Genomic DNA, 18,364 nt, shown 5'->3' on the forward strand with positions numbered 1-18,364 from the left:
GCACCTTTGCTGTGGTGGCAGCGATGAGCCTCATCAGCAGAGTCCATGTCCCCACAGAGCGTGGCCTTGCAGGATGAGTGACAGTTGGTTGTCAGGTGGACCTGAGCACGGGGAGGAGGAGGGCCTGGCAGCAGAGGGAGCGGCAGTCAGAGCACAGGTGCTGTGGCAGGGGCTGAGCCAGGGTTGCAGGGCCTGCGGCTGGAGCTGGGTCAGGGCTACATTCTGGAGATTCTTGTGCCCTGCTGTCCAAGGCCCCGGCCTTTCCCCTGAAGTTCCCTGAACCTTGAGTGCTGGGCCTGTTCTCTCCAAGGGCTAACACACCTCCCCTGCCTCTGACTGAATGGACTTTCAGCAGGTGGCCAAGGGCTTGCAGATGGCTTCATCCTTGGTTCTCTTGGTGTCACATGCAGGGACCAGTTGTCTTCCAGAGTCCTGGGCTCCTTGAGGTCCCGGGCTGTTCCTCACCTTGTCTGTCTCTGAGCCCATGACCTCTCCCTGAACGTGCAGGGGTCTTAGGATGAGGCTGGTGTGTGTGGCAGGTTGAGGGGTAATAGGAGGAAGAACTCTTGGGGGGTTGCGTAGGGTAGAGGAGTGCATCTTTCCCATGTCTGTGTTCACAGATGTGGCTCCTGAGGGGAGCTCTTGGGGCTCAGGCCTGTACCCAGCCCACGTTGGAAAGAGGCGTGGGCTGGGGCTCAGCCGGGAGGGGTAGCAGTAGAGGGGGCTCAGGGCAGGGACTGACCAGCCATCCTCACCTGCATTGGCAGTGACATCCTATACCCCAAGGACTCGTCCAGCCCTCACAGTGGCGTGCCTGCCGAGGTGCTCTGCAGGGGCCGAGACTTCGTTGTAAGTACCTTGGGTTCTCTGGACCCACGGTGGGGGCGTGGGAAGAGGGGGGCAGCAGTGCAGGGCTTCCGAAGACCTGGGCCCGGCAGAGGCTCCAGGTGGAGGGGGGTGTGTGAGGCCCTGGCCTCTGCCTTTCTCCTCCTTCCTCTCAGAAGCCTGGAGTCTCAGGCTGGAAAGAACCTTCCAGTTCCTCTAGCGTAGTCGGGGGTGGGTCAAGAAGCACGTTTCATTCGGCCTGAGTGGTGGTTTAGAAATATTGCCTTGGTTGTCAGATTTTATAAATTGAAATTTTGATGGAAAAAAAATTTTGACGCTAGACAGATGTCTGTCAAGGGTAATGAGACTCCCTGACACCCCTGGGGCCACTTCCCCACAAGGCACTGGCGGTCTCCAGTTCACCACAGTCCCAGGTGCCTTTGCCTCCCTTGTGCCTGTCCCTGGAGTTTGGGACTCCTGAGCTGGTGTCTCCCTTCTTCCCATCATTCCCACCCATGGCCTCCCTCCCAAGGCCTGGAACTCCATGCAGCTGGGAGCCACAGTCTTCCTAGGCTTGGTGCTAGCTGAAACGTGCCGCCCAGGAGCTGTCCCACACCCCTTGGCATGCTGGTGTGCTGTCCCAGTCACAAGGCAGCCCTTAAGCTGAAGTAAGCATCTGCCTCTTCTCTTCCTGAAGGAGCCTCCCCAACTCCTCTGGGCAGTCGGTGTCCGGGTGCCTGAGCAGCGTCTTTGCTCCTAGGGGTCAGCATGTAACAATCACCACTCCCAGGCTTGCCTCCCCAGATACAGTGCCGTTTGCCCCCAGCTGCCCCTGCCCACCCCGCTCCAGTATGTAGACACTGTCAGAACTGGGGGCTTGGGAGGGGGTGTGGTCCAGTCTACGCTAGCGTAGGTGATAGTCATCCATTCCCTGTGTCTCTCAGCCAGCCACCCTTCTCTCTCCCAGTCATCCCACAAATCTAATCAGAGTGCAGGGGAGCTGTTGAGGCAGAGTGGGGGCTGCAGGGGGCTGAGAGCTTCTGGAAGGATGGGTGGCCTCCGACCAGCCATTAGCAGCCACCACTGTGAAGTGCCGCCTATGCAGACAGCGTGTGTCTGTGGGAGCCCCTCCCAGCCCGAGTCGTCATCGTATCCTTGGAGCTGGGCAGGGCATCTCCCGCCCCAGGGAGCACTGTGGTCTAGGTGGGGTGGGGTGGTCCCATGGTCCCCCTAGAAGAGATGGGCCTGGAGCTCCTTTATGGAGGAGAAAGGGAGGTGCAGAGCCGAAGGGACTGCCTGAGGCCACACTGTTGAGAAGAATCAAGGCCAGGAGGCTCCGGCTCCCAGGCCCGCCAGGTGAGTTCCCGGGACAGTCCTGGGAGCAGTCTGTGGCCGCCCCTGGAATGCGCTGCTTCTTCTCCCTCAGATGTGGAAGTTCACGCAGAGCCGCTGGGTGGTTAGGAAAGAGGTGGCAACCGTGACCAAAGTAAGTGGCGTTTTTGTGGTCTGAGGCCTAGGCTGCTGCCGGAGGGGAGGGGGCTGGCTGTGCCTTACCCTGGGCCCCCTCCCCTCCAGCTCTGCGCTGAGGACGTGAAGGACTTCCTGGAGCACATGGCCGTGGTGAGGATCAACAAAGGCTGGGAGTTCATTCTGCCTTATGACGGGGAGTTCATCAAGAAGCACCCGGATGTGGTCCAGCGGCAGCACATGCTGTGGACGGGTATCCAGGCCAAGTAAGCGCCTTGGGCCGGGGAGGGGCAGCCCAGTGATCCCAGCAACCCCGCATCCCGGGGAGCACTGTCAGGGCGGATCCGAGCAGTGTCTAGAAACCCCACATCTAGGGAGAGCGCAGTTGGGCTGGATCTGGGTGTGAAGGGCAGGTGGGGGTCCGCAGACCCCACGCTCCTCCCCCACACTGATAGGCATTGCTGGCTGATCCCACTGTCCTTTCAGCATAGGACACACAGCCAGTACCTGCTCATCAGGGCGGTCGTGCTCCGAGGGCTCAGGGAAGAGGGATGTGATGGAGAGAGCACTCAGGAGCAAGAGCCGGGGCCTGGGGGCCAGAGGGGTATTGGCAGGAGACTGATGGGTCTGGGTGGTCCTGGGGTTGTGCACTGCCAGAAGAGGGACCCAGTAGGGCTGGCTGAGCTCCAAGCCCGCGCTGTCAGTAACCAGCACGTCCTGGGGCCTAAGGGGTGGTTGTTTCTCTTGTGAAGCAGGTAGGGGACGTGGTTTAAAGTTAATGGGGTTACTCTTCTTTTCAGACTGGAAAAAGTCTATAATCTTGTAAAGGAAACCATGCCAAAGAAGCCGGATGCACAATCAGGTGTGTGAGGGGCTTTGGGCTGGGAGGCCCCGGCTCCTACACTGTGGCTCCGGAAGGGCTGCTGTGCTAGAGCTTGTCAGGCCCGGACCTGGAGAGGGCGGAGGGCTCTCACCGTTCACCCTTCACCCTCCTTCCTTTCCTGCTACCCACAGACCGCAGCTGGTCGCTTGCCCAGCAGCAGAGCCTCAGGGATGGAGGCTTGCGGATTCCAGGGCTGAGTCTGGGTTCCAGGTCACTGAGGCCCACTCACCCCCTTGGGTCAACAAGCGGGCCGGGAAGAGCTGCTGGAGGGAGGAACTCAGCAGCACCCTTCCCCGCATGACTCTCGGCACGTTGGGACGGTTCTCACTCTTCCACTGATGGGTTGGCTGATTTCCGAGAAAGGTTGGGGATGAGACCAGCACGGGGCCACTTGCTTCAGCCCCGCGGTCCCCTGCTGGGCCTTTGGTTTCAGATCCCTGTGCCCCCCTGAGCAGTGCTGCCTCCCTCCCCGCAGGGCCTGCCGGGCTGGTCCCTGGGGACCAGCGGATCCAAGTAGCCAAAACCAAGGCCCAGCAGAACCACGCGTTGCTGGAGCGGGAGCTGCAGCGGCGGAAGGAGCAGCTGCGGGCGCCTGCAGTCCCACCCGGTGTGCGGATCAAGGAGGAGCCCGTGAGCGAGGAGGGCGAGGAGGACGACGAACAGGAGGCGGAGGAGGAGGAGGAACCCATGGACACTTCCCCCAGCGGCCTCCACAGTAAGCTGGCCAACGGGCTGCCTCCTGCGTGGGCTGCGGGCACAGACAGCTTCAACGGACACCCGCCCCAGGGCTGCGCCAGCACCCCTGTGGCTCGGGAACTGAGGGCCTTCGTGGAGGCCACCTTTCAGAGACAGTTTGTGCTCACGCTAAGCGAACTCAAGCGCCTCTTCAACCTGCACTTGGCGAGCCTGCCCCCCGGCCACACGCTCTTCAGCGGCATCTCGGACCGCATGCTGCAGGACACGGTGCTGGCCGCCGGTTGCAAGCAGATACTGGTGCCTGTAAGTAGAGCCCACGCTGCCAGGATGGGCGGATAAAGGGGGCTGCCCTCGGCCTCTCCAGAGGGCACCTGCGCAGAAAGGAGCTGTGGGGAAAAGTCGGCTCACCTGGTGAAGGGCCTGAGCCCTGCCTGCCAGGGGGATGGGGGTGGGGGGGTGGGGAGAACCAGCTGTTGGGAGGCCACCTGGGGACACGGGAGGCCATGCTTGGTGAGCATCTGCTCTCATGTGGGCCTAGGTGTGACATGGGCAGGTCAGCCTCTCCGAGGCTGTATTCTCATGAAGTGGGATCATGTTGGGTTTTATGTCACAGGACTGTGGTAGGGACTAAATACGGTGTCTGAAGGCCCGGCCTATTGCCTGGCCTGTGGCAGGGCCTAGTGAAACAGGGCCCCTGCCTGGTTTCTCACCCTGTCCCCCACCAAGAACACCTGATCGTTTCCTACTAGCTTTGCCATTGTTTGGAATAATTTAACTTCTAAGATCGTTTGATCTTTGCAATCTGCAGATGAAGAAACTGAGGCTCCAAGGAATGAAATATACGTTTAAAGGTCACTACCTAGGAGGTAGTAGAGCTGGAATTTGGACCTCAGTGTAGTGGCCTGGAGTTTTGAATCCTTTCTGCTCAGCTAAGATGAGCTGCTTCCCCACAGCTGCGCCAGCGCCCTGTCTTGGGCCTGGGTCCTGGCGGCCTCCCTGTGCATCAGAAGCAAGCTGACCAGCTCATCACTGTGCTCTCAGCACTTCCAGTGCCAGGCCTTGAGTGTGGTATTACAAGCCTCCTGCCCCCTTCCCCCTGGGTTGCTTTTCTGTCACTGGGAGGGGCCCTGACGGGGAGCAGAGTGCGTGCTGGGGACTATTTCCCTGCGCTGAGGATGGAGAGCGCCAGGTGCTGCCTGAGCACGCCTTTCCCGTGCTCCTTTTCCACAAGGCTCTGCCCAGACCTGGCAGCAAAATAGGATGAGGCGGGGCTGTGGTGGTCTCTAAGAAAGCATTGATATTTTCGTTGCCAAGGTCAGGAGCACCTGCAGCCTTGGGTGATGATCTGAGGCCAAGGCCCATCCCTGTGTATGAGGAATAGAAACTAGGACAGGAGGCCCTATGGAGCCTAGGCTGTCTCAGGGGATCGGCCCTGCTGGCAGGCAGCCCCCTGTGGGAGGTACTGGCGGAGTTTGGAGCTCCTGCCCACCCAGCACATGGGTCTGGGTCTCCACAAGCTCACCTTTCTTCATGAGCTGGGCCAGGCCAGGGAGGACACCTGCCTGACATTAGTGAGTTGTTTTGGGCCGCTGGAGTGGACAGAGGTGAGGGGCGGGACATGGCCACCCTCAGACACCCTCACCCCTCCTTCCAGACCCACTCTGTCCATGTTGCTTTGGGGTGGGGCCGGCATCTCCAGGAGACACCATGGCCCTAGCTGTAACGCTCTCCTTGCCATCCTGACAAGGAGACTGTATTGTAGTCACATCCAAGATGTAAGAGACCTCAGATCCCAGCCACCTCTTGTGTTCTACATGAGGGAGCTGAGGTCCAGGGCAAGCGAATAGATCAAGGACTTGACTTGAACTCCTGGTTCTGCTGCTTATTAGCTGTGTGACCACGGACAGTGAGCAAACCTCTGAGCTTACTTTTCCCCACGTACTACCTCCCAATTTCTAATGCTCAAATGCAAATGTGTATTGGAAGCCTCACAGGGCTTTCACTGGTAGTAACCATTATTGCTACTTGTGTGATGGAACCAGGACTGGAAACTACCATCCCAGACGCCCCCTCCCCTGTCCCCTTCTCTCCAGGACCCAGGCCTGTGTCACACTTGTCCTGGTCTACCTTTGGACCAAGTGGCCTGGATTGCTTGGGAGTCAGGCAGTGCCTCTAACCCACACTGACACGGTACATGTGGGAAGCAGTTGAAAACCCCCAGGGTACCCCAAAGGAGTTATGGGGAAGGGGGCGCCCCTCCATCAGGGTTGGCATCTTCAGGACGGGAGGACTCTGGGTGTTACAGCAGAGTTGAGTTGGTGCCAGGCTGATGGGAAACAGATGGCAGCTTCCTCACTGTACAGAGGATATCTGCAGACTCGAAGCTGGGCATTTCACTGGGCTCATCACACTCCCCCTCTCACTGGAGCCCTGTCAGGCCCTTGGGGGGTGTGCCGGCCTCCTCCCCATGGTGAGGTGACAGGCGCAGGTTTGTGGCTGCCCGAGGCTCTCAGAGCTGGTGAGTGGCAGAAGCTGGGATTGGAACCCATGTTCCCGCATCTGGGCTGGGGCAGACAGGGAGGGGTGAGACAAGCAAGTGGATCCATGGGGTAGAGATGGACAAGCAACTCACACCTGGGCCTTGGTCAGTTTCCCCCACAGACTGCTGCTTCCCCGGATGAGCAGAAGGTGTTTGCCCTCTGGGAGTCTGGAGACATGAGTGATCAGGTGAGGTGAACTTTGCTGCCATCTTCCCCAAGAGTAGGGGGGTTTCCTGCAGGGTTGGAGGCCTTGGGGGACATGTGCACCCGAAGTGCAGCCACACATTTTAGATTTTCTGGCACACTCGGTTTTAAATATTCTGCTCCAACTCTGTACGCTGACAAAATAAGCTGTATGTGCCAATAGTTTGAACCTAAACCAGTGGTTCCCAGATGCCAGTCTGTAAGCCAGCTCCATCAGAATCCTCTTTTAAAAAATACAGGCTGGGCATGGTGACTCATGCCTGTAATCCCAGCACTTTGGGAGGCCAAGGCGGGTGGATCACCAGAGGTCAGGAGTTTGACACCAGCCTGACCAATATGGTGAAACCCCATCTCTACTAAAAATACCCGTGGTGGTGGGAGGCCGAGACAGGAGAATTGCTTGAACCTGGGAGGTAGAGGTTGCAGTGAACCGAGATCGCACCACTGCACTCCAGACTGGGCAACAGATCAAGACTGTGTCTCAGGAAAAAAAAAATACATAGATTCGGTTCTGTTCAGTAGGTGTGGGGTACTGTCCTGTCCTAGGTATCTGAATTTCTGTAAAGCTTCCTGAGCGACTCTGATCCAGCCAGGCTTACAGAGCACTGGTGAAGCACATTTCTCAGGCGGCCTCTGGCAGCAGGAATCAAAAGGATTCCTTGTCAGATCTCAGGTCCTGGACTTTTAGGTTAAAGAAATTGGCCATTTTGCCTCTAGTCACACTGTGACGGGGAGAGTCACAGGTGTCCAGTGCCCAGAAATGTGAGTGGAAGCAGCAGCACCTTGTGTGTGTGTGGTGTAGTCACGGACACTGCATCCCAGCTTTTCTTAGGCCGTGAACGTACCTAATGTGATGGTTGAAACGCCAGTCAGTCTGACCGTGTCTAGGCCCTTCTCCTAAGGTGTGAGGAGAAGGCAGTCAGTCAGCAGAAGTCCCACTGAGCTCTCTGTCCCCAGCTGCCTCTTAGGGGAGCCAACTGGCAGGCTGAGGATCAAAGGGGCTGGGGCCTTTTCCTGAGCAAGCTTGAGTGCTTTTGTCCAGAATAGAGGGTATCTGAAATACTTCAATAACAAAAAGGCAAAAAAAAAGAAAGTCATAAATGCAGATTTTTAAACATCAAATCAGATTAGAAGTTTTAATAGGCAAGCTCTTGCACTGCCTGACCTGACTGCCACCCCTCAGAGGTGACCACTTTTATTACTACTTTTTTTAATAGAAACCGGGTCTCACTATGTTGGCCAGGCTAGTCTTGAACTCCTGGCCTCAAGCAGTTCTCCTGCCTCAGCCTCTCAAAGTGCTAGGATCATAGGCATTTAAATCACCAAAAGATACCACTAAAATAGCTGCCCCCATTTAAAAAAAAAAAATCAGCTTGTCATTAGCAATGGGCTTCCCATTGTGGTGGATGAGATTGAGCTCTCAGCTATTTTAGGAGACTATAGAGACAGATACGTTACGCCAATTTTTTTTGAGATAGCGTCTTGCTCTTGCTCTGTCATCTAGGCCTGGAGTGCAGTGGTGCCATCTCAGCTCACCCCTCCCGCGTTCAAGTGATTCTTGTGCCTCAGCCACCCGGGTAGCTGGGATTACGGGCTTGTGCTGCCACACCCAGCTAATTTTTGTATTTTTAGTAGAGATCGGCGGGGTGGCGGGCGGGTGGGGGGTCCCACTGTGTTGGCCAGGCTGGTCTCAAACTCCTGGCCTCAAGTGGTCTGCCTGCCTTGGCCTTCCAAAGTGCTGGGATTACAGGCGTGAGCCACCACACCCGGCCTTTACCTGTTTTTAATTGGCTATCGTTTATAGCATTGTCACAGAATGAACTGAAAATCTGTCCATTGTAGAGCCAAACATCAGTAATATACTATGATTGCATTTCCTTGTTCACTACTTCCTGTTTTCACTTGTGTAATTTTCTGAACACATGTGTACCGAGGGTGACACTTTGCTTAATTAAGCCTGGTTCCCGGGAAGGCTCTCCCTCTGCTTCTCCAGTGAGACTGGCTCTTCCCCATGTCTGTTGCTGAATTCTGGAATCTCTGCTTCTTCCTTGCTTTAGCTTCTAAAGAGACAGAGGAGTTGTCTGCATTCTTTCATGTCTTAAAATGGCTTTGTTTTAATCTTCAGTATTACAATACAGTATTACTGTTTGTCTGGGACTAGAATTTTAAAAGGCAAATGATACTTTATGTAGCAGTCTCAACTGTTTACATGAACCATAGCAAAAAAAGGAGAATCAAATCCATCTCCTCTTAATGTTTGCAGAAAGATGCAAACAAAACCAGCTAAGTATGGAACAATGTGTGAGGTTATCAAAGTTTCTACTTTTACGTGATCAAATGATTTGCCTCTCAAAATTCTAGTCCCGGACAAATAGTAATACATGAAGCATTTTTTTTTTTTTTTTTTTTGAGACAGAGTCTCCCTCTGTCAGCCAGGCTAGAGTGCAGTGGCACGATCTCGGCTCACTGCAACTTCCGCCTCCCTAGCTCAAGCAATTCTCTTGCCTCAGCCTCCCGAGTAGCTGGGATTATGGGCGTGTGCCACCACGCCTGGCTAATGTTTGTATTTTTAGTAGAGACGGAGTTTCACCATGTTGGACAGGCTGGTCTCGAACTCCTGACCTCAGGTAATCCGCCTGCCTTGGTCTCCCAAAGTGCTGGGATTGCAGGCGTGAGCCACTGCGCCCGGCATGAAGCATCTTTAAGAGAGTTTCCATTGTTTAAGTTTTCAGAGTTGTTGAAATTCCATAACATTCTCCTCCTTGGTCTTTTAAATTTGGCCTGTATTCTTTCCTTTATGTCAAACTGCAGAATTTTTCATTATTCTGTGTATCAGTCAGTGCAATTTCAGCTGTGCCCTGGTGCAGGTCATTATTGTCCTAGACAATTGAGTTCTTATAAAATCCTGTGAGTTGTTACTTTTTTCTGTTCTTTCAGAATTCTTATGACAGATATTAGACATACTGAATTCAATCTTTTCAATTTTTATTTTGGGGTGTGACGTATTTTATGGCATCCTGTTTCATGGATGCGGTGGCATGTTTGTGCGTTAAGACCTCACACCAATTTTTTTTTTTTTTTTGAGACGGAGTCTTGCTCTTTCACCCAGGCTGGAGTGCAGTGGCGCGATCTAGGCTTACTGCAGGCTCCGCCCCCCGGGGTTCACGCCATTCTCCTGCCTCAGTCTCCCGCGTAGCTGGGACTACAGGCGCCTGCCACCTCGCCCGGCTAATTTTTTGTATTTTTAGTAGAGACGGGGTTTCACCGTGTTAGCCAGGATGGTCTCGATCTCCTGACCTCGTGATCTGCCTGCCTCGGCCTCCCAAAGTGCTGGGATTACAGGCGTGAGCCACCGCGCCCGGCCAACTTCACACCAATTTTGACACGCTCTTCTCATCTCCATGCAGCTTAGATTGTCGCTTTGCCTGCCTGCTAAGTCCGATGCACGCCTGCATTTTACCATGCAGAAATATGTTCAAGCCACTCATCCTCTCATGTCTCTTCACCAGTTCTTTTCTTTTGTTATGCTGGCATATACCTTTATTTTTATTTATATTCACGTTTCCACACACAGCGTTAATGCCTTTACTTTGTGTTTTTATTTCTGTACACTGTCTTGCTGGGTCTCTAGAGATGACTTGGCTCATCTTTAACCAGAGGTGCTGCGTGAGGGTTTTTATCAGAGACTGCAACACGAAGTCAGGTGCATGGCTTGGGTGTCTTGTTTGGGGATGTTTCTCTTTTTAGATCACAGTTTCCCATAATAACGTGTTTTTGCTACTAAAGCATCGACAGGTTTTGCTTGAAATTTTTTCCAAAAATTACCGGGTACGCCGAAACATGATCCAGTCTCGGTTGACTCAAGAGTGTGGAGAAGATCTCAGTAAACAGGAGGTGGATAAAGTACTAAAGGTACATCCATTTTGTGCATAACAATATCAGAGGCTCTGGAAGGGGCTGACAGCGTGAAGGGACTCTAGTGTCTTTGTGTATATGAAGTCAGGCTTCCTTGGGACCCCTTCCCAGACAGTCTTGTCTTGAGCAACTGTTAATGATTGGCATTGGTTGGGGAAGGGGGTATATGCCAGAGGACTGACCCCTTCAAACAATATAATCATAGTGGTGTCCAAGGGAAAGAATACAGCCATGGATGCTTTGTTTCTCTTTCTGGTTGGGCCAGTAATGCCCCTTTCATCCCTCTTCTCTGCTTGTCACTAGAGACAGAAACTAAAAACCATGGCTTCAGGCTGCTAAAAGCCTAAAACAATAGAACAACAAAAAAATATGGTGGGTTGGATGAGCTTGGCAGTGGGTGGGCGTCTTCTAAAATGATAAGGCCTAGTTGAGAATCCTCACTCTACTCTCCCTTGAATTTTGAACTACTCTTCTGATTGATTGTTGCCATAGCCACATACATGACTTTCAGTAGAATCCATTCTTAAATTTAGTTTAAAAAGGAATATTATCTGTTTACTATATGAAAGCACCTAATGTACAACCTATAATGCTTTTCTGAAGTGACTGTAGTACAAATATCAACCATATTTGCAGCAACACTGAGAGACAGAAAACTGATGACAATGTCTTGTTCTGATTAAACATCCAGAGCCATATAAATAATACTGTTTTTTAAGCACCCTTGTTCTGGACATGTCAGTATCTGTATTTTGTAGACCACCACCCCCCCCCCTTTTTTTTTTTTTTGAGACGGAGTTTTGCTCTTGTTGCCCAGGCTAGAGTGCAATAGCACAATCTTGGCTCACCGCAACCTCTACCTCCCAGTTTCAAGCAATTCTCCTGCCTCAGCCTCCCAAGTAGCTGGGATTACAGGTGTGAGCCACCATGCCTGGCCCACCCTCACTTTTAAAATGCCCCTGAGGAATGGCCAGGCTCACACCTGTAATCCCAGTGCTTTGGGAGGCTGAGGCGGGTGGATCACCTGAGGTCAGGAGTTTGAGACCAGCCTGACCAACATGGGGAAACCCCATCTCTACTAAAAATACAAAATTAGCTGGGCGTAGTGGTACATGTCTGTAATCCCAGCCACTTGGGAGGCTGAGGCAGGAGAATTGCTTGAACCTGGAAGACAGAGGCTGCAGTGAGCCAAGATCATGCCATTGCACTCCAGCCTGGGGAACAAGAGCAAAACTCTGTCTCAAAAAAAAAAAAAAACTACCCCTGAGGAAAGGGTGGCTGGTAGTAGCCATGATGGTGGTGTTAGGCAGTTTTTGATTTCTCGTTTGTATTCTATTCACTAATCATAAATCGAGTGTTGACATTGTAGACAGAATGTAATTAGCTCCTTTTCCTGCAAAAATCTGCACTTATCCTGTTTCTCTCTCATAGGACTGCTGTGTAAGCTATGGTGGCATGTGGTACCTTAAAGGGACAGTACAGTCTTGACAATAGTAGCAAACTACTAACCCAGCAAATCTAAGCCCAAGGAAGAAGGGCGGAACCAGAAGTAGAGCCTCGACTTGCTTCAGACGACACAGAGCAAGAGGAACTGACCATCTCATGACCTGTGGCATTGCATGATGCAGTGGACAGAAGGGATTATCCTCAGCCAGTCGCAGGGTCAGCTTAAGTTAGATCACTCGTTAGATCACTCCCAGAAGAGACCAGCTGGGACCTTTGCAGTACAATTTGAAATTCCTGATGTATTTTGCTTCTTATTTGGTTTCATTCTCATAATAAAGAGAGTGTATACTGACATGGGCAGGATGATAAAAATCATGGTTTAATATTTTCTTTTGTAAACTTAATGGCAACAAGGTCTAAGTTATGTTTACAACATGAAGAAAACCTCAAAGTTTTTAATTTTTAAAATGCCTAGAAGACAATATTTAGTCGGATTATCTATCTGCTAAGACCTCCACCAATTTCACTAAACCAAATTGGATTATTCTACTCTTGGGATTCTGTGGCCACTTTACCTTTGACAACAACCTACTTTATGTAGCAGTCTCAACTGTTTACATGAACCATAGCAAAAAAATCAGAATCAAATCCATCTCCTTTTAATGTTTGCAGAAAGATGCAAACAAAACCAGGTAAGTATGGAACAATGTGTAAGTGTGGTTATCACACTTTGATGTAAAAATTTCTATTTTGTGTATTTTTAAAATAAATACTAACACTAAACTAGCATGGTGCTATCTATCTTCAAATGGTTACAGGAAGGCGATCTTGTTGGGCTCAGCGTTACATGTATCTAGAGGGAACGGAGCTAATGGAGGGAGACAGAGCAGGACTGTCCACTAGAAAGAGGCGAGTCACGTACGTAATTTTGAAAGTTTCTAGCAGCCACATTAGTTTAAAGAGGTCATTTTAGCATATTATTTAGCCCAAAATATCTAAAACATCAACATAAGGTAAAATACTAATATTTTACCTTTTTTTGTACCAAGTCTTCAAAATCTGGCATTTTACACTTCCCTCAACACTCTCAATTTGGACTAGCCACATCGTAAGTGCTCAGATGCCACATGGGGCTATTTGTGACAGTATTGGACAGCACAGCCCTAGAAATCGATGGAAAAAATAAGAGTAAGCTAGGTTAGGTGACGTGAATTTTGGTATATAGATAAGGCTTTTGCCATCTTTTTTGTACAACACAGCCACTAATTGTCTGAAGGTTTAAATGATGGTCTATGCTATTTCTCCACTCCCCCCAAAATAAAACATCTAATATTTTAGCTATAGAATCACTAAGGCATTGATCAAGGACGTACTTTGCCAAATAAGTATTTGGTAACATCGCTTAACAAGTTGATCGTGTGTATTGATTCTGTTAACATGTGTGAACCTGAAAAGTAAAGTTACCAAAAGCGATTTGAAGTATGTCTCAGCTTTTTCATCCTACTTCCTTCTCACTTTGAAAGGGGAAATGCTCATGTGGGATGTCACAGAATGTTTTTTAGTCCCATCACCTTGCAGAACTGAATTGGCTCAGTGGAGAAGTCAGAGCCTTAAATACTTTACATTGATAAAAAGAACTGGTTAAAACACCAAACTCAAATAGCAAGAAAAAGAAACTTAAGGAATATAGGAGGGAACTATTGTTTTTAAAAAAATTGAGGGAACTTGGGATGTCAGAATAGGACTTTCCAGCACTCGTCCCCCTGCAGAAACATGAATTTAAACAACTGTCCACACACAAAAATACCTTCACAAGAGTTAAGGAACCACTAGAGATTACAGCACCTCGGTGTACCACAGAAATAAGATGTATTGAAGAGGATAGGAGGGACAATTTTACATTACCTAGCTTACCCCCTCCCCAGCCCCAGGCAGCACAGGGTGGAGAGAGAGACCCTCTACTTGGAGGAAGGAGAACACTGGACCCCAAAATCATGCCAGCCCCAGACTCCAGGCCTACCCCAGGAACACAGGCTCTAAGCATACCCACTGCCAGGCCTGCACCCATGAGCTCACACTCTAGCAGGCACCCCCTCCTCCCCACCCTGGTCCAGCCCCATCTGAGTAAACCCCAGCACTGGGCTGGCCCTCACAGACCTAGGCTCCAGTATCCCCTGCAGCCCCAGGATCCAAGCCAGCCCTCAGAGACTAGTCTCCAGGCCATTATCCATATACCCCTGGCTCCAGGCTGATCTATATGCCCCCATGCCAGCACCCACAATCCCAGGCTCCAGTACAATACCCCTGGACCCAAGTTCCATGTGTGCCTTAGCACCAGCCTCCAGTGGACCCAGGTTCCGGGCACACACTTCAGTAAGCCTCAATGCCAGGCATGCCCTGGCGGACTGAGGCTCCAGAACAGTCCCTATGGACCCAGGACCTAGGCCCACCCCTGCAGGTTTTCAGGCTTCAGGTCAGCTCCCTGGGTGCAGGCTCCAGGCCTGCCCTTGTGGACTCAGGCTCTGGTTGTACCCCTGCAGACCCAATCAACTGGCCCACTCCACTAGACCTACGTTCCAGGATTAATCCTATGCATGCAAGCACCAGGCTCATCCATCTGCTGACCTAGGTACTAGGTCAGCCTGCTCAAGGACTCCCAGCAACAAGCCTGCCCACAGAAGACCACACCAGACAACTTGCCCAGAATCTCTGAATGGGCTCACTGGTAAACGGCTGTTCCAGGCAAAGTCAGACTGCAAAGATTAGAATCAGTCCTTACACTTCATCCAGTGTACAGACATCAACATATGACCACAAGGATCAAGAACAATCAGGGAGACATGCTATCACCAAAGTAACAAAGCACCAGAAATCTACCCTAAAGAAATGGAGATTTATGAACTGCCTGACAACTCTAAATAGTTTTAAGGAAGTTCAGCAAACTTCAAGAAAATACACAGATATAACTCAACAAAATCAAGAAAACAACCAAATCAAGAAACCTAATAGGTCGAAGTTATATATTTTTTACAAACCATTCTGAAGCTGAAAAATACAATGAATGAAATGAAAAATGGAATAGTGAGCATCAACAAAATTGATCAAGCAGAGAATCTATGAACTCAAAGACAGATTATTTGAAAATATAGCCAGAGGAACAAAAAGAATGAAAAGGTATGAAGAAAGCTTAAGGGATTTATGGGACAGCATCAAAAGAGCAAATATTTGAGTTATAGGAGTTCAGTAAGGAGACGAAAGAAGTCACAAAATAGTAGCAGAAAACCTTCCAGATCTGGAGAAAGATATAAATATCCAGGTGCAAGAATATCAAAAGTCTCCAATCAGATTCAATATGAACAAAACTATACCATGACATATTATAATCAAATTGTCAAAAATCAAAAGACAAAGGGGAAGATCCTAAAAGCAGCTAGAGAAAAGAAGCAGATCACATATAAGGGAGTTCCAATAAGGCTAGCACTTCTCAGCAGAAACCTTACAGGCCAGGAGAGAGTAGGATGATATATTCAGAGTGCTAATGGAGAACAAATTGCCAACCATGAATACTTTATCCAGCAAAACTTCAGAAACGGAGAAAAAGACTTTCCCAGACAGACAAAAGCCGAAGCATTTCATCACCACCAGCTCTGTGTTTACAAAAAAATGTGAAAGGGAGTTCAAGCTGGTAGAAAAGGATGTTAATTAGTAACATGAAAACATATGAAAGTATAAAACTGGTAAAAGTATACCGTCAAACTCAGGAATACTCTAATACTGTAATGGTGGTATATAGCTTATCTTTAGTATAAAGGTTAAAAGCTAAAACTATTAATAGCTAATTTGTTAAGGGATACACAATATAAAACTTGTAAATTGTGACCTCAAAAACAAAATGTGGGAGGGAGAATAAAAGTATAGTTTTTAATGCAATCAAAGTTATCTGCTTAAAATAGTCTGCTATCACTGTGTTTTACATAAGCTTCATGATAACCACAAAGCAAAAACCTGTAGCAGATATGCAAAAGATAAAAAGGAATCAAAGCATACCTCTATAAAGAAAATAAATCACAAAGGAAGACAGTAAGAGAGAAACAAAGGATCTACAAAACAACCAGAAAACAACAAAATAGCAGCAGTAACTCCTTACCTACCAATAGGGATAGGTAAGGAGTTACTACTGTGAATGTAAATGGATTAAATTCTCCAATCCATTTACTGTGAATGTAAATGGTTTAACTCTTCCATAATCCAAAGATGGAGTGGCTGGATTTAAAAAAAAAAAAAAAAAATCTAACTATATGCTGCCAAAAAGTGTCTCATTTAACCTGTAAGGGACACATAGAGACTGAAAGTGAAGGAATGGAAAATGGCATTTCATGCAAATAGAAACCAAAAGAGAACAAGAGAGCTATACTTACATCAGATAAAACAAACTTTAAGTCAAAACTGTAAAATGAGACAAGGTCACAGTATAATGATAAAGGGGTCACTTAACAACTGTAAATATTCACCCAACATCTGAGCACCTAAATATAGAAAGCAAATATGAATAGATCTGAGTGGAGAGACAGACTGTAATACAGTAATAGTAGAGGATTTCAATATCCCACTTTCAGAAATGGACAGATCAAGGCCAAAAAAAAAAAAAAATCAATAAGAAAGCATCAGACTACACATTAAACAAAATGGACCTACCAGACATGTACAGGAGATTCCATCCAACAGCAGAATACACATTCTTCTCGAGCATACATGGAATATTCTCCAGGACAGATCATATATTAGGGCACAATCTTTAAGTATCTTTTCTGACCACAATGGTATGAAACTAGAAATCAGTAACAGGAGGAATTTCAGAAAATTTACAAATATGTGGAAATTAAACATGCTCCTGAACAACAAATAGGCCAATGAAAAAAACTAAAAGGAAAAATTTTAAAAATATCTTGAGACAAAAATGGACACAAAACATGAAATACAACAAAAGCAGCTCTGAGACAGAAGTTTATAGCAATCACCACCCACATCAAAAAGAAAAGACTTCAGATAAACAACCCAATGTTACACCTCAAGGAACCAGGAAAATAAAAAGAACTAGGCCCAGTTAATAAAAGGAAATAGGCCAGGTGAGGTGACTCACGCCTGTAATCCCAGCACTTTGGGAGGCCAAGGTGGGCAGATCACCTGAGGTTAGGGGTTTGAGACTAGCCTGACCAACATGGCAAAACCCCATCTCTACTAAAAATGCAAAAAAATTAGCCATGTTTGATGACACACTCCTGTAGTCCCAGCTACTCGGGAGGCTGAGGCAGGAGAATCACTTGAACCTGGGAGGCGGTGGTTGCAGTGAGATGAGATTACGCTACTGCACTCCAGCCTGGGTAACAGAGCAAGACTCCATCTCAAAAATACATACACAGATACATAAATGGAAATAATAAAGACCAGAGCAAGACTACGTCTCAAAAATAAAGGAAATAAAGACCAGAGCTGAAAAAAATGAAAAGATCAACAAAATTCAGTTGGTTTCTTGAAAAGATAAAATTGACAAACTTCTAGCTAAGAAAAAATAGAGAAGACTCTCATATAATTAGAAATGGAAAAAGATAATCCCAGCACTTTGGGAGGCCGAGGCAGATGGATCACCTGAGGTCAGGAGTTTGAGATCAGCCTGGCCAATATGGTGAACCCCATCTCTACTAAAAAATACAAAAATTTGCCAGACATGGTGGCAGGCACCTGTAATCCCAGCTACTTGGGAGGCTGAGGTAGGAGAATCACTCGAGCCTGAGAAGGGAATGTTGTAGTGAGCTGAGATCCCACCACTGCACTCCAGCTTGGGCAATGAGTGAGACCTGGTAAGAAAGAAAGAAAGGAAAGAAGGGAGAGGGAGAGGGGAAGACATTACAACTGATTCCGTAGAAATACAAAGGATCAGACCAGGCACGGTGGCTCATGCCTGTAATCCTAGCACTTTGGGAGGCCAAGGGAGGCGGAACATTTGAGGTCAGGAGTTTGAGACTACCCTGGTCAAAGTGGTGAAACCCCATCTCTACTAAAAATACAAAAAATTAGCCAGGCATGGTAGCGGGTTCCTGTCATCCCAGCTACTTGGGAGGCTGAGGCAGGAGAATCACTTGAACCCGGGAGGCAGAAGTTGCAGTGAGCCAAGACCATGCCATTGCACTCTAGCCTGGACAACAATGAGCAAAACTCCATCTCGAAAAAAATAATTAGCTGGGTGTGGTGGCACATGCCTGTAATCTCAGCTACTCGGGAGGCTTAGGTGGGAGAATTGCTGGAACCCGTGAGATGGAGGTTGCAGTGAGCCAAGATCACGCCACTGCACTCCAGCCTGGGAGACAGGGCGAGACTCTCTGTCTCAAAA

The 18,364-nt window shown here is 49.1% G+C and overlaps 1 protein-coding gene across 4 annotated transcripts in view; it reads left to right on the forward strand.

Moving 5' to 3' along the window:
- Window positions 1-13,443, forward strand: part of POLR3E (RNA polymerase III subunit E) — a 38,326-nt gene extending 24,883 nt beyond the window's left edge. For 3 of the 4 annotated variants that reach the window (XM_032157099.2, XM_058440815.1, XM_058440816.1), the window contains 8 exons: window positions 768-849; window positions 2,252-2,311; window positions 2,401-2,558; window positions 3,093-3,154; window positions 3,651-4,174; window positions 6,521-6,598; window positions 10,402-10,527; window positions 11,962-13,443. In XM_032157099.2, the coding sequence (XP_032012990.1) occupies window positions 768-849; window positions 2,252-2,311; window positions 2,401-2,558; window positions 3,093-3,154; window positions 3,651-4,174; window positions 6,521-6,598; window positions 10,402-10,527; window positions 11,962-12,018 (1,147 nt within the window). In that variant the 3' untranslated portion in view covers window positions 12,019-13,443. The remainder of the gene's footprint in view (window positions 1-767; window positions 850-2,251; window positions 2,312-2,400; window positions 2,559-3,092; window positions 3,155-3,650; window positions 4,175-6,520; window positions 6,599-10,401; window positions 10,528-11,961) is intronic. The other variant, XR_004248746.2, reaches the window with a different exon arrangement.
- The last annotated feature ends 4,921 nt before the right edge of the window (window positions 13,444-18,364 follow it).

The sequence above is a fragment of the Hylobates moloch genome, unplaced genomic scaffold, assembly GCF_009828535.3.
Source record: "Hylobates moloch isolate HMO894 unplaced genomic scaffold, HMol_V3 SCAFFOLD_6, whole genome shotgun sequence".
Lineage (NCBI taxonomy): Eukaryota > Metazoa > Chordata > Mammalia > Primates > Hylobatidae > Hylobates > Hylobates moloch.